General features: G+C 34.0%; 1 protein-coding gene and 1 long non-coding RNA gene across 6 annotated transcripts; one reads left to right on the forward strand and one right to left on the reverse strand.

The window, feature by feature from the left end:
- Positions 1-279: 279 nt before the first annotated feature.
- LOC6501799 (myotubularin-related protein 4) lies at positions 280-23,166 on the forward strand. Of its 5 annotated transcripts, none has more exons than XM_032456006.2 (15): positions 280-371; positions 1,056-1,179; positions 1,236-2,164; positions 6,073-6,263; positions 6,325-6,520; positions 10,330-10,515; positions 10,568-10,732; positions 10,804-10,933; positions 10,988-11,093; positions 11,161-11,489; positions 13,122-13,671; positions 14,921-15,077; positions 15,134-15,238; positions 21,800-22,002; positions 22,823-23,166. In XM_032456006.2, the coding sequence occupies exons 2-15, from the start codon at positions 1,068-1,070 to the stop codon at positions 23,010-23,012; spliced, it is 3,549 nt and encodes a 1,182-aa protein (XP_032311897.1). In that variant the 5' UTR covers positions 280-371; positions 1,056-1,067; the 3' UTR covers positions 23,013-23,166. The 5 variants fall into 5 exon arrangements, with proteins under 5 accessions (XP_032311897.1, XP_032311901.1, XP_032311898.1 ...); XM_032456007.2 differs by having other exon boundaries at positions 301-371; positions 1,046-1,179; XM_032456008.2 differs by having other exon boundaries at positions 324-678; positions 1,046-1,179.
- Positions 11,522-13,476, reverse strand: LOC116656429. Its single transcript, XR_004311389.2, has 2 exons — positions 13,338-13,476; positions 11,522-13,272 (listed from the first exon to the last, which is right to left on the reverse strand). It is a non-coding gene; the product is annotated as an uncharacterized LOC116656429 (long non-coding RNA).
- Positions 23,167-25,655: the final 2,489 nt, after the last annotated feature.

The raw sequence follows: 25,655 nt of genomic DNA on the forward strand, positions 1-25,655 counted from the left end.
TGTTATTTTCGAAAAAACCACATAAGTTTAACATGTTTTACAAAAAGCGAATAGTTTATTAATTATATTCGCAAAAAATAATGCTTATAGATATATAACTTATTTATATATATCTTATTTATTTAAATATATCTTATTTATATATTTATCTATAAAAATTTCATTTCCAGTAGTGTTAAGTTAATTATGTCACCTATCTAATATGCATCATGTATTTTTTACTTCGTGATTTTCGATCAGGATAGTTTTCGTTACCCACTATCAGACCAATGATCTATTGATAAACAAGTACAAATTTTGGTTTTCTTCAACACTGGCACTCGATAACAATAGCGATGACAACTAAACTAAAAGTATCTAAATATTTATATGTATGTGAAAAAATATTTGTCAATCTTTGTTTATAATATTTTTCTCTTTAGTATAGTCGAAAATAAAGTTAAGAATATAAAAGAAAAGGGGAATTTTAATTTCGGACAACATAAATGTTAAATACAACAAAATTCTAGATTACGCGTTAGTTTGCTAACACATGTGAAGTTTTATGTTTCTTATTGTTGCTTCTAAAATATCGGAATATGTGCACAAAGCTATACGTGTAAATGGCCTTATACATTATATGTGGCAATATAATCCCGTGTTTACTAGAGGCACAAACAACCTATTAAGCTTTAAAAAGTATGTTTTTTGATGTTTTTGAACTATTGAGATTGCAATAATAGTCTAAAATATATTAATCCGTATGTAAATACACACGTAGGGTCACAAATTGCGCACCTTCTGCCACTGCAGCTGTATACTTTCATAAATACGTGCATATGCATTATCTTTATTGCCACTACACACTCAAAATTGACTTTTATTTATTTTGAATTTATTGGCTGTTAGAGTGCAAACAATATTCGTTATATTAAGCATTAAATAGTCGTTAAAAAAAAAATAAAATATGTGCATAGGTTAATACCAATGTGTCCACCATTATTTATAAAACATAATTTTTAAAATAAGCTACCTACTTATGCACAAAAAAAAATTCACAATGTAGTCTTTTTTAGTAAATTCAAAAAATGTCAGATGGATCGCCGCCTCCATCGATTTGCTTTATTCGTGCCGCTGAATCCTACCCGAAATCACAGATGGAAAAAGAAGACTCCCAGTTGCTGGTGCCCTTTCAGGAGCGTGAGTATTGCCCGGATATATTCTCTATAAAGTCTTAACGTTAAACCTTTGACTAGTGCTTGGTGAATCTATCAAGTACCTAGGCCGAACGGACGACGGGATTCTAGCCTTATCAAATTACCGCATATTTCTCTCAAAAAAGTCAACTGCCTTTGAGACGTACGTGCCCTTGGGCCTCATTGAATCTGTGCAAGGACGTGACCTGTTTCAGTTAATTATTAATTGCAAGGACGCCAGCACTGTGCGATGCTCTTTCCAGTCTACGGAACAATGTGTGGATTGGCAACGACGAATTAATTTGCTTATAGGCGTTCCTCAAACACTGGAAAACCTTTTCGCATTTGGTTTTTACTCCTGGACCTGCGATATATTTGGCAGTAGTAATGAGAATGCAAGTACAAATGGCTATCGAGGCAAGGATCGCTCTACCTTACACACACCTCAGGCTCCTTTAAACGTTGAGGCTGTACCCTCGGCTAGCATTCGTTTGCAACGAGCCATGAGTTATGATAGCGACTTTAAAAACGAAGTCGTCCGTTTAGGATTTGACCTCAAAGGATCTTGGCGAATCTCCACGGCCAACGCTGACTTCAAACTGTGCCCCTCGTACCCACCCAAACTGCTTGTACCTTTTTGCATCACCGATGAAATGCTCCACAACGTAGCTAACTTCCGTGGATCGCGCCGGCTGCCAGCGGTTGTCTGGCGCCATCAAAAGTCTGGCGCCATTTTAGCTCGCTGTAGCCAGCCGGAGGTCGGTTGGCTTGGCTGGCGAAATACCAAAGATGAGCAGCTCCTCAAGGCGCTGACCGATGCCTGTGCCTTTGACAGGGGTGAGCACTCAAGACGATTAACATATGCCCATGCAAGCGCTCATCAACCGAAAGATACAAAAGATTTGAACGGCCAATCTTCTTCATCTGGAAAGAGTTCACCTTCATTAGAGGATTCTTCGCACGAGGAACTTACCTTAGACGAAGTTCGGGTATGTTTTTAAAAAATGACAAATATCCTTGAAAAAAATTTAGAATAATAGCTTCAAACGGATTTAAACTAAACATAAACGTACCAAAAATTACAATAAAATTGGGATTAATTTAATGATTTAGTTAGTATAAAAGCAAAAACTCCAACCTAGCATATTATAACATAATTTTATATTATTTGAAAGAAATCAGGGACCTTAAATAATGAAATTCTGACCCAGGTCAACACAAAAATACCTTTTCTAATGGAAGATTCGGTTCTTATGGATTTTGTTGAATCGTTGCCCCATACTCAGAATTATTAATCACGTCAAACTTTCTTTCTCAAAGTTGCCTAATAAACCAAAAAAGGTCGTTATCTAGTAGTTGTAGCTCTTTATTTTGACAGCTTTTATAGTTTGATAGTTCCATACTTTAGACTTAGAAGATGTATTCATAATTAATTTTTGAGAAGGTGCACCCATTTAATATATGAGCGCGATAAAAACAAACTAAAAATGGGCTTGACAAATATATGGCGCAATTTTAGAAGAATTAAAATATGTGCGCCCTAAAAACGAGAATATCACGAAAAAACAAGAAAGGAAAGCTAACTTCGGACTGAGCCACCCTTAATAATATACCCTTGCAGTTAAGGTTGTTCCATTTCCGATCGTTCATTCATATGGCGGCTATAGGATATAGTTAGCCGATCCTTATGAAATTTCGATCGAATCGATAGATATAATTCGATTGCCCAAAATAGAATCCGTAGAAAGACCCATCTTTCTATCTTAAAAATCATCAAAGTTTTGCCAATACCAATCGTTTACCAATAGTTGGCCGATCCTTATGAAATATAACATGTGTGGAAAGTAACAACCCTCTAACTTAAAAAACACCAATGTTATGGCATTTCTAGGCAGCTATAGGATATAGTCGACCTATCCCGGCCGTTCCGACTTATATACTGCCTGCAAACAAAAAAAGGATGTGTGCAAAGTTTCAACTCGATAGCTTTAAAACTGAGTAGTTTGCGTAGAAACAGACAGACAGACGGATATGCTCATATATATACATACTTTATAGGGTCGGAGATGTCTCCTTCAATGCGTTGCACACTTTTGACCAAAATTACCCTCTGCAAGGGTATATAAAAAATACCCACGCGCCCCCCCAAAAAAATATACCCCATATCCATTAATAACTTTTCAATTTTTATAAACTTTTAAGAAATTTTTATAAACTTTTATTTAAATTGGCTAAAAATTGGCCATATATACGATTAAACAATGTGTATTGTAGAGAAGACAAATCCATGTCGTCATTACCAAAATCATGAAAAGATTTCGTAATTTCATTGCAAGTACATGAAAGAATACAATTGATAAGGAATCTTGTCAATAGCCGCATAAAACATCAAAGTGGACATTAAAATGTTCTTTTAAAAAAATTGAAGTCTTCGAAGTCTCATAAATCTATAACTAGAAGTTCAGACATTCAACCATCTGTAAACTTTACAACGATAAAAAATACCAAGCCTTTTGAATAGGTCCCATTTCTGCGCCAAAAAATAAAATCATAGGGCAATCGTTTAATAAATTCATTGGTACGATAATATTTAATGGTTTAACCAAACAAAAATTTTTTTTAAATGAACTTGAAAGGAACTATATGGATTTAAAAGAAGGGTATTCCGCAGATTACAAAAAAATCCATCAAAGAGTGAGGTTCGATTAAAATTATATGGTAGTTCCTTCCCTTTGTTTGGTGTAGGTCCAGTTTTTCAGTTGGAGTATATACATACATATACTCCAGTTCAAACTGGAAGTTCAACTTCTATACCTAAAAGTTTCTAGTAAAATTTTCGAGGACCCAAAAATAAATTTATATTACTGTTTGAACCAACTTAATGCTTGGAGGCGTAAAAAAGAAATTAAACAGTTTTCCAATTTCGAATAAGCCAAAAATATGGGTGGATGTCTAGAAATTGTAGAAATACAAAATTTAATGAGATTGTGCAAAAATTAAAAAAATTGAAATAATTATGGATACATCATATCAGGAAAGTACAAAATTTGGAAAAAAAAAACTCAAAAATAAATGTGGTAAATTATTTTCTCAAAAACAAATATCCAAAACGAAGTGTACCTATTATTATGGTCTGCTAATTTTTTAGTTGTAACAAAAATTAATATCCTGTATTTTAGAATATTATTCAATATAAATAAAAACAATATTTTTTTTTAGAAACAAATAGTAAACCTATTATTTGAATATATTTTTTTGATTAATTTAATAATTAAAATGGTCTTTTGTTATTTGACAGTCTCAGTAGGGTAAGTGTACCTTTTAATATTATCATGTGTGTACATATACCTATATATCAATAATATTAAAGACTCCATTTGTGGTAAATTCACTTAATTCGGAATTTGGAAAAGAAAAAACAACATTCGATATATTTTATTGCTTTTTCAAAAAATTCATGGGCCCTGGCCATGTTTCCGTATTTAAAACAATTCTCTTGAAAAGTTGGTTCAGTTAAGCTTTAGAGATTTTGTAGATTAAAAGGACTTGTAGATTTTTGGTCAAATAACACAGGCCAACAGCAAAAAATCTCCACGCATAATTCCACCTGCTCCATAACCTTTAAGCTCCCCTGAACCAAAGTCCAGAACAAACATAGGTTCTTTCACCCACATTTTCCGCTGCACACCTAAAAGAAGGAAATTGATCAAATTTTACCACATATTGAGTTATGAAGGCCGTGTAATGGCGATGACCATCATTGTTTCTAGTACATATCATTTTTGAAATGTATGTGTACAAACTAAAATTAAAAAATGTCATCTAGCAGTTACCATATCTTTGGAATACTCATCCAAAGTTGAAATCTCAGATTTTCTACATTAATGATTTTTCCCCGAAAATTTTTCTATGGAAGATTTTTATTTTCTTATTGAAATCAGTAGATCATAACATGTTTTAATTTTGGATTTAAGGAAAAACTCGAAATAATTTTATTGAATTTATTATAGTTAGTTAAACAAAGTTTTCTTCAATTAAAAAGGAGTTTTTAATCTTATATTTTCAAAAAGTCATGGCTATCTAGAAAATCTGTAATGTTTTAGTGAACCTGCGGAAACTTTAAGAAATTTTTTTCAACAGAGAAACAGTTCTAGATAGCCATGACTTTTTGAAAATATGAGATTAAAAACTCTTTTTTAATTCCTCCTGAGTCGATATAAGCATGTCCGTCTGTTTGTTTCTACGCAAACTAGTCTCTCAGTTTTAAAGCTATCGAGTTGAAACTTTGCACACATCCTTCTTTTGTTTGCAGGCTATATCCTATAGCTGCCATATAACTGATTGATCGGAAATGCGATAACTTTGACGTTTTTTAAGTTAGAGAGAGACTTTCCACACATGTTATATTTGGCCAATATATCTTATCCACAAAATTTCATAAGGATCGGCCGACTATATCCTATAGCTGATATAGAACGATCGGAATTAGCATAACCTTGTTGTTTTTTAAGTTAGAAAGATGGGACTTGGTACAGATTCTATGGACAAAATAATCAGATTTGCCGAATTTCATAAGGATCGGCCGACTATATCCTACACCTGCCATATAACTGAACGATCGGAATTGGCATAACTTTGGTATCTTTTAAGCTAGAATGATGGGACTTTCTGCCAAATTTCATAAGGTCCGGCTGACTATATCCCATATCCGCCATTGACCTGAACGTCGGAAACGGCACAACCTTAACTGCAAGGGTATATCAACTTCGGCTCCGCCCGAAGTTAGCTTTCCTTTCTTGTTTTAATAAAACTTAATGATCTGGTCGCTAATAAAATTCGTATGCGAAAGTAAAAGTTTCATCATTGTACATTGTAACAACAATTAATTTCTTTTCAGAAAATTTTAATAGTAGATGCCAGAAGCTATACTTCTGCCGTTACAAATCGGGCACGCGGTGGAGGCTGTGAATGCATTGAGTACTATCCATGCGCCGAAATTGAATTCATGAATTTAGGTAATATTCACGCGATTCGTAAAAGTTTTCATGCTGTCCGCCTGCTTTGTGCCTCATCCCCAGATGACCCAAAGTGAGTATGACACTTATTTTAATACCTTTAGAGTTATTTTACGTCTACCTTTTATACATAGTTGGTTTGGTCAACTGGAAAAAACTATGTGGATGCAACACCTGTCAGGTTTATTGGGAGCCGCAATGACTGTTGTTCATACCATCGAAAAGAATGGCCGCCCTGTACTTGTGCACTGTTCTGATGGCTGGGACCGTACGCCTCAAATTGTGGCAACAGCTCAACTCTGTTTGGATCCTTACTACAGAACTGTTGAAGTATGAAAAGATTAGTTTGTGCTTATTGTATGAAATTAAGTTTAAAATCGGCGGTGTAGTAAGGGGTTAACCTTTCTTAAATTAATGCAATTTATAAAACAGCTAGCATCGACGGATTCCAAGTTAATATTATCTTGCAGTAAAGTTGCACTTTATATTAAAAGATATACCGTATTTGATATATATTGGAAATATTAGATAAAGTTGGCAAATCCTTCTTAGAATTTCATTATCAAACCAAATTGATAAAAAAGTTTTTTTACTCACTCGTGTCTCGTGTCGTGTTTTTTTTGCCATACACGGCTTTGTGATATTCTTTTAACATTTGTGATTAAACAATAATGTTATACACGCGTCGCTACGCGTTAGTCCAGTGCCTTATTTGGGTGAGCATTTTATTAATTTCGAAAAAATTTGCAATCAAAACATTGTGCTGCTTCCTTGATCTATCTGTTTCTTATTTTATTTCCAGTACATTTTTTGCAATCTATTTCCATTCATCTGTTAATACTTATGCTATTTGGTTTAAATATTCCTACTCTAGGCGCATGTCATCCTTCACGATACGTGCCCTTGTGGGGCGCTATGTTCGCCAGGATTTGGCCAGAGTATCATTCTTTCCAGAACTTTTTTCCTCTCAACCCATCTATAGGAGGATTCATATCAACCCACGCTTTTCTTTTCCTCCTCTGATTACGTTTACAAACTTATCTGCGAGCTCTGATCTAGCTATTAACAATTTATTTTCAAAATTTCAACTAGCCTTAACTGAACTTACATCAGTTGAGTAAATTGAGTCTTTTGGGATTTCCTACAGATGTGGCTTTTCAGCTACCTAGATGGAAAATTTACATCAGGAGCCCCCAAGGCCAAGATACCCCGTTACTGTTTTCTCTTTTTATTACTGGCTGGCCTAGCTTTAAATAACTCGATGGTACTCGTGTTCGCAAACGATGTTAAGCTTTGTCTGCAATAAAAATCCTGTTAAGCCCAATGCAAACTTAAGTCCGATCTCGATAATTTTCAAAAGTGGTGTTTAGCTAATGATTTAATACTAAATGGATTAAAATTCAAAATTATCTTTTCATTGGTCTAGTCCTCTTCACGCTACATACCATCTTAATGGGATTGACTTAGAAAAATTAAATCAGGTAAATGATCTTGGTGTCCAATTAGGTGTAAAACTAAAATTTGCCGACCATATTTTCACAATGGTTAAAAAAGCTAAAGTGTTCTTGCTTTTATTATTAGATGTGAAACAAATTGAATTACCCATATATTTCTAAAAGCTTATTAATATTTTTGGTCCATCCGATACTGGAGTACGGTTCATGTGCTTGGTGTCCCCAATATGAGGCTCATCAAGACCGCATAGAATCTGCAAAATAATTTCTTACTATTTGTTTTAAAAGGACTTAACTGGGATGACATTTTTCACATTCCTTCGTATCATAGCAGGCTCTTTTTAATACAATTCTCCCTTAAGGGGGCTGGATGGTTTGTACCTAAAAAAAATGTGTTTTTCAAAAATTTTTTATATAATAGAACATCAAAACAACTTTTTCAAGTCGCTGCGTAACGTAACTCTAAAAGTAATGCTCGGATCGAAATAAAATTTTTCACAAATCTTTTATACAATAAATACTTGCGGATGAACGAACGCTTTTTTGTTTTTAAATTTTTTTTTACCATTTTTACGGGCAATAATGGGCTGATTTTTATGTAAAAATGGTACCTCCGACTTTACAACCGCGCCAAAAATTCAAAATCAAATATTTTTCAAAATGGTTTCGTTCATCCGCACAAGAAACTAATATTTTAAGTAAATCAATTCAATTTTTTTTATTTCCGATAACACTGTAAGGCTAGACTTAACGCACCGCAAAATAACAATTTTTTGAAGCGACTCCGGCCGACTGCCCGTCACAGGATAAATAAAATTATTTCTTAACAAAAAAATGTCTAGATACTCTCCAAATATAGCCATGTATCGTGTAAAAAAAATTAAATAACTATAATCACTCAGAAATGAAAAAAAAAATCGAAAAAATCTGTTTTTTCAGCCTCTGAAACCATCTTGCCCCCTTAACAATTCTGGGTGTCGTTTTCATACACAAATTTATTAAGGGTGGTGTAGAAGCCGGCATTTACTAACACGCTTAATTTTTAACGTTCTTAAAAGAAGGACTAGAAATTATAGCCCTTTGTTCCTTAGCCGTTGTAGTTCGACTCATCCTCTTCATAACTTCAGGGCCCTACAGGATTTTATGTTTGACCTACAATGGCCTCTTCCGCATTGTATTTTAAATCTAAAAACATACACGTATATGCTTAATTTCTTACAAGGAGCACAGTAATTCCTCCTCGCTAGCTTTCTAACGAATGTATCAATTTATTAACTTGAATCTATCCCCTCGATTCGAGCCGTACGTCATGCGGCAGGTGCTGCTCGGTCGGTGGGGTAGGAGGTAGGCTTGAGGTATTCAAAAACACCAAACTCATTGAATTATAAGAAACGATATGGGATTAGTTCCATAAAGTTCCTCATGAACTTTTGTAGGATGGATTAGTTGGCCAAAAATAGAATCTGTAAAAACTAGTTTGCGTAGCTTATAGAAGGTGACTCAGGGAGGTAATCGTGATTAAGAATATTATATAGGATCGGTTATATGCAAGTAGCATTGTGCATTGCTCAAAGCCGATCAATCTATTTATGTTTGTTCATCTAAATAGACACATTTCCGTGAAATACTTAAATTTGAACTTACTCTAGGAAAGATTAACCACTTAAAATACATATTTTCAATGAATAACACAGGCCAACAGCAAAAAATCTCCACGCATAATTTCACCTGCTCCATAACCTTTATGCTCCCCTGAACCAAAGTCCAAAACAAACTAGGTTCCATCACCTACAGCTTCCGCGGTACACCTAAGAGAAGAAATTCATCAAATTATACCATATATTGAATTATGTAGACCATGTAATTGGGTTGACCATCATTTTTATACCCTTGCAGAGGGTATTATAATTTTGGTCAAAAGTGTGCAACGCAGTGAAGGAGACATCTCCGACCCTATAAAGTATATATATTCATGATCAGGATCACCTCCTGAGTCGATATAAGCATGTCCGTCTGTCTGTCTCTCAGTTTTAGAGCTATCGAGTTGAAACTTTGCACACATCCTTCTTTTTCTTGCAGGTAGTACATAAGTCGGAACGGCCGGGATCGGTCGACTATATCCTATAGCTGCCATATAACTGATTGATCGGAAATGCCATAACTTCGTTGTTTTTTAAGATAGAGGGTTGGGACTCCATACATGTTATATTTGACCAACATATCTTATGTACAAAATTTCATAAGGATCGGCCAACTATATCCTATAGCTGTCATACAACGATCGGAATTGGCATAACTTAGGTGTTTTTTAAGTTAGAGAGATGGGACTTGGTACAGATTCTATTTTGGACAAAATAATCTGATTTGCCAAATTTCATAAGGATCGGCCGACTATATACGATCTTCTATAAATGTAATAATATAAGATGCGTGGCGCCACCTAGCGGACTGCGACTGAACTGCAAGGGTATATCAACTTCGGCTCCGCCCGAAGTTAGCTTTCCTTTCTAGTTTATTTTATTTTTTTTTTATGTTTGTTTTGGACTTTGGTAACAGGGCAACAGGTAATGGAGCAGTTAAAATTTTTTATGGAGGAAAAAAAATTGGAAATTGCCAGCATGTGTAATTAATATCACTAAGTTAATAAGTCATAAAAGTTGATTTATAATAAATTATTTCGCTCAGGGATTTCGCGTTCTGGTTGAACGTGAGTGGTTGAATTTCGGTCACAAATTCGCTGATCGCTCTGGAAATGGGCCCCATTCCGACGAAGTGAATGAGCGGTGTCCAGTTTTTTTGCAGTGGCTTGATCTGGTTCATCAAATACAGCGGCAATATCCTTGTTCTTTTGAGTTCAGCGTAGGCTACCTGGTAAGTTATAGGAAGCCTACAAAACCACTTAAATAGCATCATTTTTTTTTAGATTAAAATGGCGCAACATTCGCTTTCCTGTCTCTTCGGAACTTTTCTTTGCAACTCGCTTAAAGAACGCCTTGATAATTCCGTATTTGACCGAACATTTTCAGTGTGGCCATTTTTAGCGGACACTATGTACAGAAATCCTCTGTATAAGCATGAGACTGAAAAGGTAATCGAATTTATAAAAAAAAACCAAGGTTCTAGTAGTCCAGATTTTATAGCTAACTTTTTTATTCTCAGGTTCTGTGGCCTGCACACAGTGTAAGATTTTTACATTTTTGGTCCGACGTTTACCTTGGTAGTTTAGGTAACAAAAACGGAATTGATCTGCCGCTACTTAGTAACGAACGCCCAAACGCTCATTATCAGGGTCAGTTAATAAAATATTCCCAATTTTTTGATTTTAGAAAATTTGTTTATTTAGATGTGATGGCAAAAACGAGATCTTCTGAAAATCTGAAAACGAATGAGCTGGGACAAAGCACTATATCAAGGAGATCTAGTGATCCAAATCTAGCAGTGGAATCCATGTAGGTCCATTGCCATAATAAAACTATTCCAAAATAATCAATGTTATATGTTTCTCTTAACCATCAGTATTACAGAATGCCTTAATATTAATAGCAACTCCATGTTCGACATACGATCTGAAACAAACAATAGTGTTAGAAAAAATGTCCAAGATCGTGTTGAACACTCCAAAGACTTAGAGGTAGACGTAACGGATGCAAAAAAAGAAGGCCAAATTTGCCCTGAAAATAAATTATGTAAATCCTATAACGACCAAACTAAAGCTTCGAAACGTGATATATTAAATGTAGCATCACCATTGCTATCGCAAAATAGTCTGATGTGCTCACAGAACTTGATTCATAGTCCACGTTGCATAGAAAGCAATGTCCACGTTTTACGTAACTCTGCAAATGGTAAGAAATAATTAAAGTTCCATAAAAGCTGATTCTTTATGGCTTCTAAAGTTTATTTTAACCGATTTTGTTTCTACTAAATTAAATCTGAAATAGTATCTTAATTGGAGTCACTAAACAGTCATTTTTATTGTCCTTTAATATTTTATAGTTTAAATTCATTTATTCACATTCAATTTTTTGCCGTGATGCAGTGATAACTACAAATTATATTATATATAATCAGGGACCGTAAATAATTTTTATTTTAAAAATCCCAAAATAATCATTATTTTCTAAGCCAAAAAAATAAAAATCATAAATTAAAAAAAAAATAAAAAAAGAATAATAATTATGTTTTGAGCGAAAAATAAAAACTGATCATTCTTTGAAAAAATAAATCATTCATTCAAGCGAAAAAATAAAAATCAAAAATAATCATGATCTCTGAGCAAAAAAATTAAAAATAACACAGGCCAACAGCAAAAAATCTCCACGCATAATTTCAACTGCTCCATAACCTTTAAGCCCCCCCGGAACGGGCAAGATGGTTTCAGAGGCTGAAAAAAAAACTGATTTTTGCGATTTTTTTTTTCATATCTGAGTGATTAAAACTACACAGGCCAACTCCACGCATAATTTTACCTGCTCCATAACCTTTAGGCTCCCCTGAACCAAAGTCCAGAACAAGCATAGGTTCTATCACCCACAGTTTCCGCGGTACACCTAAGAGCAGAAATTGATCAAATTTTACCATATATTGAATTATGTATGCCGTGTAATGGCGATGACCATCATTGTTTCTAGTACATATCATTTTTGAAATGTATGTGTACCAACTAAAATTTAAAAATGGTATCTAGCAGTTACCATATCTTTGAAAGACTCATCCAAAGTTAAAATCTCCGATTTTCTCCATTAATTGCACGTTTCCGTTTATATGTTTCGTTTCCGGCAAATTGTTGCTTGCTTATATTGCATGACGACAAATTTTTTTCAATATTGAAAATATACTAAAAAGGATTGCCGATTTTCTGTTTTTTTCTAATTTTTGAGCGGAGGAGGAGTGATTGCGGAAAATCATAGTGTAAATTTGGACCTACATATATACCTAGTCTATAGAGATATGCAATCATATGTCCAAAAAATTTAATACATACATAGCCCGCAAACATGAATTAAGTGATATTTTTCTGAGAATAATGAATTTTATAGATTTTTATTTTTTCGCTCAGAAATCAATAATTATTTTGTGATTTTTAAAATAAAACTCATGATTACGGTGCCTGTATATAATACTTTTGTTACTTCGACTGCTCGTTTTCAAATACTCAATAAAATTATGTAAATAAATATTTTTTTTGTAACAAAGTATCATAAAGTAAATTCCAGAAACTATAAGAAAACCAGGTTTCACATTTTTTTTTTTACTCTTTCGTATTATTGTGGCTTAATTTTAAAAATTCGCCGACTATGCCTTGCCCTGACATATAGGACCATAAAGATCCACTCGCCCTTCATATATACATACATATAACTTTTTAAACTTAAAAGATTCTCTTCCATCCTCGTACTTTTAAGCATTGAGGCTTCTAAGCCTTTGAAATATTTGAAAAGGTATATTGGCAATGTCCTATCGATTTTTTTTTACAGATCAAAGCCCCCCTTTAATTGATAATCAAATCAGTGATACAAGTCCAGCTATCAGGCATGGACAATGCGATGTTAGTTCCGATTCTCCGATTTCCAGAAAGTTTACACAAAAAAACGAGGTGGACAGTAATAGCAGGAACTTAGGTCTCGACTATAATCGGAAAAATATAGATGCAGCTCCAAGCAGTAAAATAAATTTAAGCTTTAATATTTTACCAAAAGTTCATTTAAATCCGAATGTGGCGCGACGTTTAAAAACAGACGACATGTTTCCGCATCACCTTGACCTGCATGTGCCAAGGGATACTGGTGGTAGTATATATAAACGAACGCAAGATAACTTTTCTAAAAACGCAAGCGTAAATGGCTCCGCGTTAGCTGCCGATACCAGCAACTTCGAAGAAAACCAATACACGACGACTGAAAGAATCGTTGAAAAGTCATCGATAGTCTGTCCATCTGGAGCTCGATTACGAAGGAACACATTTGGGTCAAGCTATAGTCGAGATATTGGACATCTGAAAATCACAACGGAAAATGGGAACGGAAGGTTAGTACGCAAATAAACACATAATCCTATATATAGGTACATTTTAAAAATTTTCAATTTAAACTTCAAATTTTGAAGCAATTTTTGTCAAAATTCTTTTTATTTTTTGTTCCTTTTTGATGTCAATGTATGTAACTACACTGGAACAAAAATGTGACTTAGGAAACCCAGAGTATATCAGAGAATTTACTGAATTTTTGAGCTTTTAACATATTTAGATTAATGAAAATAATTGGCACAGCATAAGTTACTTTTAAATATAAAGGAAAATACTAATTCACGAACGTACGTTTATATGCATTTATCACAAACGAAAATTGGTAAACATTTTTTTTACTAGCTCTACTCTTAATGCAAATGATAGCGTTAATCGACTTTTCGTTTTCTTAATATGTAAATGAAAAAACATGCGATATAAGTCGAAAGTAATGAGAAATGCCATAAATGATGGGACTTTCTGTGGATTGTAGGCCAGCTAATCCCTTCATGAAGATCGGACCACTATATCCGATCATATATATATCATAATATAAAATGCTACTTAACTGCAGTAGTATATCAACTTTTGATCCACCCCAAGTTAGATTTCCTTTCTTGTTTTAATTGAATTAAGTTTCTGTCGCGAAAGTACAGGTGGGGAAAGTACGATTTTACCTACAGTCAATTTCAGCTACCAACTTGCATTCCAGGTGAAATAGGTACAACAGGTGGTCGCGAAATTACTAATAAACTTTAATCTAGTAAATTTAAATAATCTAGTAAATAAGCAGTTATTTTATTTTTTTACAATTTTCTCTTGTGATACCCCAATTACGTGATTTGGCTCTTACCATATCATAGATTTTGCAAATTAAATAAATAAACTTTAAACTGTCTTAAAAAGTAGCTAATAACCAAGAAGTTACATTTTTAAATAAAATTAAAAGCCAATATTGCCGTGAAAACAATTGAGATATTTTATAAAACCAAGTGTTCTGAAATTTGTTGATAGTTTTCGATATTGCACACAAAAATCAAAGGTTTGCAACATTCCATTTTTCTATCATGGGTGTCAAATGCCCATTTATAACTAAATAATGTGCTTTTGTTTTGAATGGGTCTGAACTATTATTGTAGTGAAGACAAAGCCTTATTGTCTCTTAGACTGCATTAAAATGGCAAACATTTTATTTTTTGAAATTTTATTTATTGAAATTTAAAGTTCCTTTAAAACTTTTTTTTTTACCTATACTTCACTTCTTCCTTTTAGCGGAAACCATGTCAGCTCTTACGGACTTATACCGATGCCGCCCACTCCGCAAAGTAACCAAGAACGAATGCAATTTACTATTCCCTGCCCTGATGGTCTTGGCCATGGCCTGAGCGAACAAAATATAAGACTCCATCAGATAGTACAAGAACATAAAGTATCTTTTTGTCTTACATTATTTATATTCTTAAAATATAAAAAAATTTATTACAGTTGCGAGAGGAAGCACTTGTTCGAGAAATACATAGCATGCGACTGGCTTTGTTGGAAAAAGGATGTCCCAGCTGCAATAGTATCGTTTCGGTCAATATGGAACATGTAAATATACCCATTTTTATACCCTTTCAGAGGGTATTATAATTTTGGTCAAAAGTGTGCAACGCAGTAAAGGATACATCTCCGATCCTATAATAAAGAATATATATTCTTGATCAGGATCACCACCTGAGTCGATATAAGCATGTCCGTCTGTCTGTCTGTTTGTCTGTCCGTCTGTCTGTCGGTTTCTATGCAAACTAGTCTCTCAGTTTTAAAGCTATCGAGTTGAAACTTTGCACACATCCTTATTTTATTTGCAGGCAGTATATAAGTCGGAACGGCCGGGATCGGTCGACTATATCCTATAGCTGCCATATAACTGATTCATCGGAGACGCCACAACTGTGGTGTTTTTTAAGTTAGTGGGTTGCGACTTACCCACACTTGTTATATTTGGCCGAAATATCTTATGTACAAAATTTCATAAGGCTGACTATATCCTATAGCTGTCATAGAACGATCGGAATTGGCATAACTTTGTTGTTTTTTAGGTTAGAAAGATGGGACTTGGTAAACATTTTATTGGAAACATTTTATTTGGATTCTGATGTCTCTCGTTTTAACGTGAAGGAAAAATCCTGTTTTGACCCATTTAGAGTGCCCCAATCGAGTCCAAATGTATGAACGACCCCCACTAACTTTGGAGGGTCGACCCACCCATGCTTGTGGTACTCCCCTAGGATCCCACAGGAGGGATTCTCCCTTACAAAAATATCACAAAATCACTGCACCTAAAAGTATGCTATGAAAATGTAACTCAAAACCTGTTTCTCCGCCCACCGCCTCTCCTCCTTTTCGTCCCTTGGTAGCCCCAGGGGGGTACCACAGGGAGGTATGGGTGGGTCGACCCTCCAAAGTTAGTGGGGGTCGTTCATACATTTGGACTCGATTGGGGCACTCTAAATGGGTCAAAACAAGATTTTTCCTTCACGTTAAAACGAGGGACGTCAGAATTCATTTTAGAGGTATGGTCTCTTGATCAAAGTTTCTTATTTTGATCCCTAGAATCCAAAAATCATATGTGCCTAAGCGATTTTTCAATCGACCCACCCTAATAGATACAGTTTCGATTTACTTCCAATTGTAAAGTATTTATTATTATTATTATTATTTCGCTAATGAACTTATTTTTACATGGCTACTGCAGAATCTAACTTACATACTACTTAAGAAATGCCTAACCAGTAAGCTTCTAAAAGCATGTTTTTCTGAGCCCCACTTTTTTGGAGGCGGTAATGAATTAAATTAGCCCTACGACACGCAAGTCGAAAAGGAGGAAACGCGCGAAGATCCCACGGAGGCACGTTAAAGTTGATAAACCCCAATATATAGGGCAATAAATGTTGTAAGAGACAATATTATTGACAAACATCCATGCTGCCACTGTGCGTCGATCCTCCTGTGTACAGATATGGAGGAGAAGGCACCGGTTAAGTATGGCTATGGTAAGGGGGTAGAGGATCCACACACCTTAAAGGGAGAAGTGCCAATTTTAAAAATGTCTTCCGCAGCCGCTCAACTCTGTTAGAGCTTATTTTGTTTGCAGAGCTCCAAATAATAGAGGCATATTCCAGCCTCGGCCGGACGAATGCGGCATACACACTGAGCCTCGAGTACGGGATCTTGAACTGATCTGTGAGCCTCTTTACAAAGCCCAGCAAGGCATACGCATTAGGCATTATAAAATCTAAATGGCTGGAAAATTTTAATTTTTTATCAAAAAGTGCGCCTTGATTAACCACTGCATCAACCGATGCATAGACAGTACAAATATGTAGCAAATATTGTAGCGAACATTATTTAGATGCCAGATATTGCTGGAAAATGCTTGTAAACAACCAATTGCATTTTCAGATTTCGCTGCACTTTATAGTCCAAACCAACTTGAAGCAATACCTGACCAGAAGGTCCCCGTTACTACAATACCCTTTAGGCTGCACTGCAGCTTCGTTTTCATAAAATGAAATGCGGCGTAGGCTTTTATATGTGAAGTTTCTTCCTCGTTTAATTGGGTATTTAGCCCTACTCCGCTTTTTACCTGAAACTACCGAAGCATGAAAAAGAAGCATGAAAGTTTCTTTTTTAGCCTTGATCTTGCGTTTTTGTTACAGCTATAAATGTATTTTCATTCTGAAGATTTGTAATAAAACCTCCAAAATTGCTAATATTGTTGAGCAATTTTCCTTTTCTTATCAAAGGTCAATATGTTCTTAATGATCCGGTGGTAGAGTACAAATGGCATATTAAACATAGTCACCTTGGTCCGTTGCTTTTTGTTCTTTTTGTAAAAGATTTACCGAACGTCCTCATAAAGCTATGTTTTAAGGTAGACCTCGAATAACCCTTTTTTATGGAGTTCAAATAATCCCTATAACTAAAACTGCTTGCTGCGACTACCGATTCGCAAATCTTATTATCATATAAAAAAACCTCTTGACGAGGTAAAGTACCGGTGACGAACCTGCATGCGAAACCCAAAATATCTGATATCAATTTTAGTGACGAAAATATGCTATATAGGTGTAAAAAATTGCATATAAAAAATATGTGCCGAACAAGAATATTTTTTTTATATGCAATTTTGTACACCTATATAGCATATTTTCGTCACTAAAATTGATATCAGATATTTTGGGTTTCGCATGCAGGTTCGTCACCAGTACTTTACCTCGTCAAGAGGTTTTTTTATATGATATCAGTTGTTTTTTTTGTATATATTGATCTTCAATTATTTAAAACAGAACGCATAATATATAGAATATATATACATATATGGAAGTAACCTCTGGACAGGCGATTCACACAGTTAGCAATACTTTAATTGTAAGGATAAACATCAAAACTCTTTTTTTTTAACTCTATAGATTTTGACATTCAAGAAGGTGGAATAATTCAAAACCTTTCCAAAGACGTAAAGAAATTTTTCGATAGCTTCAGTGGCTCTGAAGTTATACGTATTTTTAATTTACAAAGGTTTTGGAATTTGGTTAGTTTAAAAATTTTAATTAAAAATTTGCCCAAAAATGTAAATTAAATCCAAAATTGTTTCGTAGTTGTGGGAAACCAAATTATTTTAACAAATTAACAGATGAGACGCCTATCCTTATGAGAGTTCCACTATATAATAAATTATAAAAAAAAACAAGAAAGGAAAGCTAACTTCAAGCGGAGCCGAAGTTGATAAACCCTTGCAGTTAAGCAGAAGCTTATATTATTATTATATATATCGGATCGTGTATAGTTGTCCGATCCTTATGAGAATTTTACCACCAACAAAATTTCTAATAAAAATATTGGAAACAGCCCCAAGCATCTTTAAAAATAGAAAGGTTGTGTCATTCTCGGTCGTTCAGATATATGGCAGGTATAGGATATAGTTGGCCGATTCTTATGAAACATAGGATTAGATTGCCCAAAACGGAAACCGTAGATAGTCCCATCATTCTAGCTTCAAAAACAACAAAGTTAAGCCAATTATCCTAATAAAATTTTGCAAATCGGATAAGATTGCCCAAAATGCAATCTGTACTAAGTTCCATCCTTCTAACTTATAAAAAAAAAACAAAGTTATGGCATATCCGATCAATCATATAATAAACGTGTATTATATCTAAAAAAAATGCGCAAAGATAAAAAATTAAAAAAAACTGGAAATTACGTTTTTCCAGTTTTTCTAGTTAAACCGATTGTTGAATGTAACAATTTATTTTGGTTGTGCGATATAAGATAATAAATATTAGAAAAGTATTGGCGGAGTTGGTTTGCCTGGTTTTTTTTTTTAGCTTTTAATTCATGATTTGGCCCAAAACGGTGGTGGCTGTAATTTAGGTAAAGCAGAGTTTTTTTAATTTATATGCATTATATGCTCAGAGGGGGCATATGCATATAAAGCTTTCTACTCATAAAATTTTGCATTTTTCTCATTAAGACATGAGACACTGAAAAACAAAGCAGAATTACACCAAAATTTGCCTTCAAGTAACGAAGTTTGAGATTAGCCGAATGGAGAGCGTTGTGGTTTCAAACACGGGAAGGCCTGAGTTCTAATCCTAGTTGAGTCCAATGTTTATGTTTTACTTTTTAAGCCCTTTTTTATTTGGATTTTATTTTTGAAATATTTGAAAATATCTTATGTACAAAATTTCATAAGGATGGGCCGACTATATCCTATAGCTATCATAGAACGATCGGAATTGGCATAACTTTGGTGTTTTTAAGTTAGAAAGATGGGACTTGGTACAGATTCCATTTTGGGCAAAATAATCTTATTGGCCAAATTTCATAGGGATCGGCCAACTATATCCAATAGCCGCCATATAACTGAACGATCGGAAATGGCACAACTGTAAGCGTATATCAACTTCGGTTTCGCCCGAAGTTAGCTTTCCTTTCTTGTTTTTCTTTGGGACCTCAAGATTGGTACCTCAACCGACCCGTCCGACATTTCTTTCAGAAGTTATTCAAGAAATTAGATTTTTACAGCTTTTTCAAAAAGTTGTAGAACAATAATTGCTCATATGACAATAACAAAAATCTCCAATTTTATTCAGGATTGCCAAGATAAAAATACAGACAAACAGACAAACTGGCTTAATTTTGAAAAAACTGTAAAAATCAAATTTCTTGAATAATTTCTGAAAGAAATGTCGGACCGGGTCGGTTGAAGTACCAATCTTGTGAGTCTTCTCATTAAGACATGAGACACTGAAACACAAAGCAGAATTACAACAAAAGTTGCCATCAAGCAACAAAGTTCGAGGTTAGCCGAGTGGAGAGCGTCGTGGTTCCTAACACGGAGGGCCTGGGTTCGAGTCCAAGTTGAGTCAATGTTTACGTTTTACTTTTTATAAGCCCTTTTTTATTTGGATTTTATTTTTAAATAAATAAACTAAAATCTGAAAAGATATACTCCATATTTTTTAGGGTATTGACCAAATATATGCAGACTCCAAAAAGCAAAGTTGCCAATCAAATACACACACATGTATAAGTAAATGCAAGCTTCACAGGAGGCTGTACAAAATGGGTAGCTGCACTTACAGGACTATATCTTGAGTTAACGGATTTTGCCAGATATGAGCGATATATCAAAAGTTGCGTCATCTCAAAAGCTATCTACACGTGCAATATAAAAAGAATCAGTCGACCAAATTTTGAAAAATAATTTTTTTTCTTAAAAAAAAAGTTTATTTTCAGTGTATTTTTTTTTTTTTTACTATATAGACGTTTGGTCTCAAAGAAAGTGGAATTTATATTTAAAAAACCATTTCAACGGTGTAAAGCTCTTTTTAATATCTTTCTTAATTATAAAGTTATGAATTTTTTCATTAACAAGGTTTTTTTAATTTTTTGACGTAAGCTTAAGGTATTTCAAAAAGCTGTAGAACAATAGTTGCTCATATGATAGTAACAAATATTTTCCAATTTTTTTCACGATTTTTAAGGAAAAAATAGTGCAAACAGACAAACCGACAACTGGCTTCATTTTGAAGAAGAAGAAAAAATCGAATTTTTCGAATAACTTCTGAATGAAATGTCGGATCGGGTCGATTGAGGTACCAATTTTTTACTTTCACCCTAATTTCTCCCAAACCAAATAACTTTTGGAATATGTTTTAACAAAAATTATCTAATTGAAACAATACCTTTCGATTGGTATATCATTCATTTAGATCGGTTGCCTACAGAATTTTTAATTCTTCGGCTATATATAGAGTTTCCTCGCGCACGCCTAGGCATGCAGGTCGTCACCTCGTGGACTTCCGTCCACAGTGATTCGCAAAAAAAAAACAGTCGAGTTTCAGAAAACATCCAATTAATTTATCATTATTGTTCACTCATAATTAAGAATTTCTATTCAAAAATATGATATTTTTACTCGACTTAATTTTTATTTCGACCTAATGCAAAAAAATCTACTTCTGGGACATACATATTTGAAAGGGTATGTCGACGCATTTCCGCGAAATAAAATACGATACGCAAAACAAAAACATTACAATTAAAGATTAAATTTACTCGATGAAAATAAATATTTTTTTAGTTTTATTTTTTTTAAGATTATTTTATGATTTTTTTTTTCAATAAAACTAATAAAGACTATTTATTATTGAGCAAAAAATATAAAAAAAAGTAAAAATTTGTACATTTGTACAAAAAAAAGATTAATGATTTTTTCGATTAAAAATAATGAAATCATTTTTTGGAGACCTTGTTAAAATCTAAATTTCGATCAAATCAAACACTCTGCTTATGTCAAGAAGCTTTTAAACCAATTTTTCATTTCTGGACATATGATACTTTCGCAGAAATGCGTCGAATCTATGGGGTCCGATATGGTTCCTTCTCTCTGTTACACACATTCACACAAATATAATATACTCTTTTACCGGATAAAAATATATTCTTCATTTTTGAAAACATTTATATTTTAAGGTATTAAAAATATTTGGCCAAATTATATTGACCTCTAAAATAAAAATTATAATAAAATATATTTTATAGTTCGTAATATTAATTACGAAAAAAAATTAGTTGTCTAATCATTTAACCTTTCTTTAGGAAAATGGATCAGATATCGTTGAGAACGCTTCAACTTGTTCCTGGGAAGCCGTAGAAGAGCGTAGTGATCCTCCGTCATTTGTCCCTACATTAAACCAAGAAAAAAAGGCCTCCAGTGTTCTTTGGGTTCCAGACCATGCAGTTTCACGTTGCTCTAGTTGCCAAACTGAGTTCTGGCTCGGACGAAGAAGACATCATTGTCGGTGCGCATCTAAAAATGTTTATTTTTTTTAGATTTCAAACACTTCTTGGATTTCTAGGTCCAATATATGCTATTAAAAATTCACGTATATTTTACATGTATGCGTTTTTTTCAAACAATTTATGTTTTCTACTCTTAACATAGTCAATATAGCTGTTACGTTTTGGGCTGACATAAATAACTTTTTTTATTAACCGAAAAAACCTCGATTTAATAATGCAGGTATATCCACCGTGAAAAATAATATATCATTTAAATTGCTAATCAAAATAATGTATATTCTTATATTTCAATGTTAATGGTTAATCCACGACTGGCTTGGATTGCACTTTAAGGATTCTTGTTAATGCTTAAAGTTTATTTGTAATTTTCCAAAGAATATATATTTTTATAATTATATATATTTTTATAATATAATTATATTTAAAATTAGGATTAACATTACAGCCACATGAAAGTCCTTTTCGTTTTTATGTCTCTTTTTATTTAAATGTTATCAGTGTTAAGGTAGTAGTCTACTTCAGAAAATGAGAATAAAAAAACTGTAACATATCCTACAGCTGCCACGCCCACCAGAATCAAAGACCCATAACTTTTGCATTTAAATCAACTGGTCTGGGATCACAGATTCACAGATTCCGCGGTACACTTAAAAGAAGACATTAATCAAATATTACAGTCCCTGATATTCATTTTATTATTTCCTAATAAAAGTTGTTTAAAATATTTCAATAATTTTTTCAAAGACTAATCAAAATTATTTGGTGACTTCGAAAGTAAAAATATTAACCGATTCGCATTTCTGTTTATTACAATTACAGATCCTGTGGCGAAATTTTTTGTGCTGACTGTTCGGAATATTGGGCGCCGTTACCTTACGAAAAGCTTTTCAATCCAGTCAGGCTATGTGGTTCTTGCTACGCAACCGTCACAACCAATGTTCATGAAAATGTTGCGGTACCCTTGGAGCTCTCAATAAACGAAGCAACGCAATGTTCTGCAAACTCCTGAAAATGTTCCCAATAAAATTAAGGCTCTTTTGTTGTATCATTATGTTAATTTAATTATATATACTCAAACATATTAATTGCATATGTTTTATAGTATGATAGAATATTTCTGTGCGAATCTATAGAACTTGGAATTATAATTTATTTTGAAGGCATGCATATGGGAAATTCTATGAAAAGGACAAACATGATCGAAAAAATTAAATGTTGAAATGAAATGAAAATTAAATGTTTTTTTATACCCTTGCATAGGCTATTATAATTTTGGTCAAAAGTGTGCAACGCAGTGAAGGAGACATCTCCGACCCTATTAGGTACATATATTCTTAATCAGGATTACAACCTAAGTCGATATAAGCATATAAATATGTCCGTCTGTCTGTCTGTTTCTACGCAAACTAGTCTCTCAGTTTTAAAGTTATAGAGTTAAAACTTAGCACACATACTTCTTTTGTTTGCAGGCAGTATATAAGTCGGAACGGGATCGGTCGATTATATCCTATAGCTGCCATATAACTGAACAATTTGAAATGGCACAGCCTTGCTATTTTTGAAGATTATTGGGTGGTTTCCAACATTTTTATTAGAAAATAAATTAGATTGTGAAATTCTTATAAGGATAGGCCAACTATATACGATCCGATATATATATAATAATGTAAGCTGCTACTTAACTGCAAGGGTATATAAACTTCGGCTCCGCCCGAAGTTAGCTTTCCTTTCTAGTTTTCGGTAGGACCTTACTAATTCTACTAATTTTTCTAAAAAAATTTAAAAAAAAAGGCACAAGCATCTTTAAAAATACCAAGTCGGTCGATCCTGAAATCCCGAATATGATTGGAGATCCAATTTGTTAAACAAGAAACTACGGTTATACTATATAGGGCCGTCAGCCAACGGGTACTACAGGGGGAATACCTCGTGAATCCCCACGTGTACATCGCTGGTAGTGCGACTCTCATCGTGAGGGCGGCTGGTAACAGGACCCGGTAAGGTCAAGTCTCTGCCGAGGATGCTGGCTAATTTTTGTCGGGCGGGGAGAAGAATACTCCCTTCCTCAAATCACCCCAACCCAAGGTAGAACAGCATATACCGAGGGATGCATGTCCGGTGGAGTGCACGGACGTTAAATATGAATTCAAAAAACTACAAAAAAAAAACATTGGAGAACGGAACTCCCTAATAAAGTACGAAAATGGGATCATTGATCCGTCGATCTCTATGGCGGAGAGAGGCCAAGGAGAGGCCGGTGTAGGAGGGATGCCAAGGCATTGACCTCAAACAACGGGGCCCACTATGGGACCACCGAACGGTGTGGGGGGGAAGATCCTAGGATCGAGTCCTTTACTAGCCTGCGGTGTCCCCAAGGAAAGCCCCGGTCCGGCTGCAAACCATTCCTTACAACGGAAGGGCTCCTACAAAAATAGGAAGAGAGCGGCCTTCATTCTGATGAGGGCGATCCCGTCGGCGGAATCCAACCCGAACCATTGACATTGGACCCGAAGACATTGGATCCTAAAATTGAAAAAGCCGATGAGGAGTCTTTCTTATTAATCAAGAAAGGATAAATTCAAAGTTTTAAGGCTTCAAAAATAATATATCATTTAAATTTTTTAAATTTGAAAAAATTATGTCGCTAATCAAAATAATGTATATTCTTATATTTCAATGTTAATGGTTAATCCACGACTGCCTTGGATTGCACTTTAAGGATTCTTGTTAATGCTTAAAGTTTATTTGTAATTTTCCAAAGAATATATATTTTTATAATTATATATATTTTTATAATATAATTATATTTAAAATTAGGATTAACATTACAGCCACATGAAAGTCCTTTTCGTTTTTATGTCTCTTTTTATTTAAATGTTATCAGTGTTAAGGTATCTACTTCAGAAAATGAGAATAAAAAAACTGTAACATATCCTACAGCTGCCACGCCCACCAGAATCAAAGACCCATAACTTTTGCATTTAAATCAACTGGTCTGGGATCACAGATTCACAGATTCCGCGGTACACTTAAAAGAAGACATTAATCAAATATTACAGTCCCTGATATTCATTTTATTATTTCCTAATAAAAGTTGTTTAAAATATTTCAATAATTTTTTCAAAGACTAATCAAAATTATTTGGTGACTTCGAAAGTAAAAATATTAACCGATTCGCATTTCTGTTTATTACAATTACAGATCCTGTGGCGAAATTTTTTGTGCTGACTGTTCGGAATATTGGGCGCCGTTACCTTACGAAAAGCTTTTCAATCCAGTCAGGCTATGTGGTTCTTGCTACGCAACCGTCACAACCAATGTTCATGAAAATGTTGCGGTACCCTTGGAGCTCTCAATAAACGAAGCAACGCAATGTTCTGCAAACTCCTGAAAATGTTCCCAATAAAATTAAGGCTCTTTTGTTGTATCATTATGTTAATTTAATTATATATACTCAAACATATTAATTGCATATGTTTTATAGTATGATAGAATATTTCTGTGCGAATCTATAGAACTTGGAATTATAATTTATTTTGAAGGCATGCATATGGGAAATTCTATGAAAAGGACAAACATGATCGAAAAAATTAAATGTTGAAATGAAATGAAAATTAAATGTTTTTTTATACCCTTGCATAGGCTATTATAA

This window comes from Drosophila ananassae, chromosome XR (assembly GCF_017639315.1).
Source record: "Drosophila ananassae strain 14024-0371.13 chromosome XR, ASM1763931v2, whole genome shotgun sequence".
Lineage (NCBI taxonomy): Eukaryota > Metazoa > Arthropoda > Insecta > Diptera > Drosophilidae > Drosophila > Drosophila ananassae.

What these genes read in the sequence shown, in the direction of transcription:
- LOC6501799 (XM_032456006.2), top strand. Translation starts at nt 1,068, where the DNA reads ATGTCAGATGGATCGCCGCCTCCATCGATTTGCTTTATTCGTGCCGCT. An exon ending in GCTGGTGCCCTTTCAGGAGC is followed by an intron (nt 1,180 to 1,235) that starts GTGAGTATTGCC and finishes ACCTTTGACTAG; the next exon opens with TGCTTGGTGAATCTATCAAG. An exon ending in CCCAAACGCTCATTATCAGG is followed by an intron (nt 10,934 to 10,987) that starts GTCAGTTAATAA and finishes TTGTTTATTTAG; the next exon opens with ATGTGATGGCAAAAACGAGA.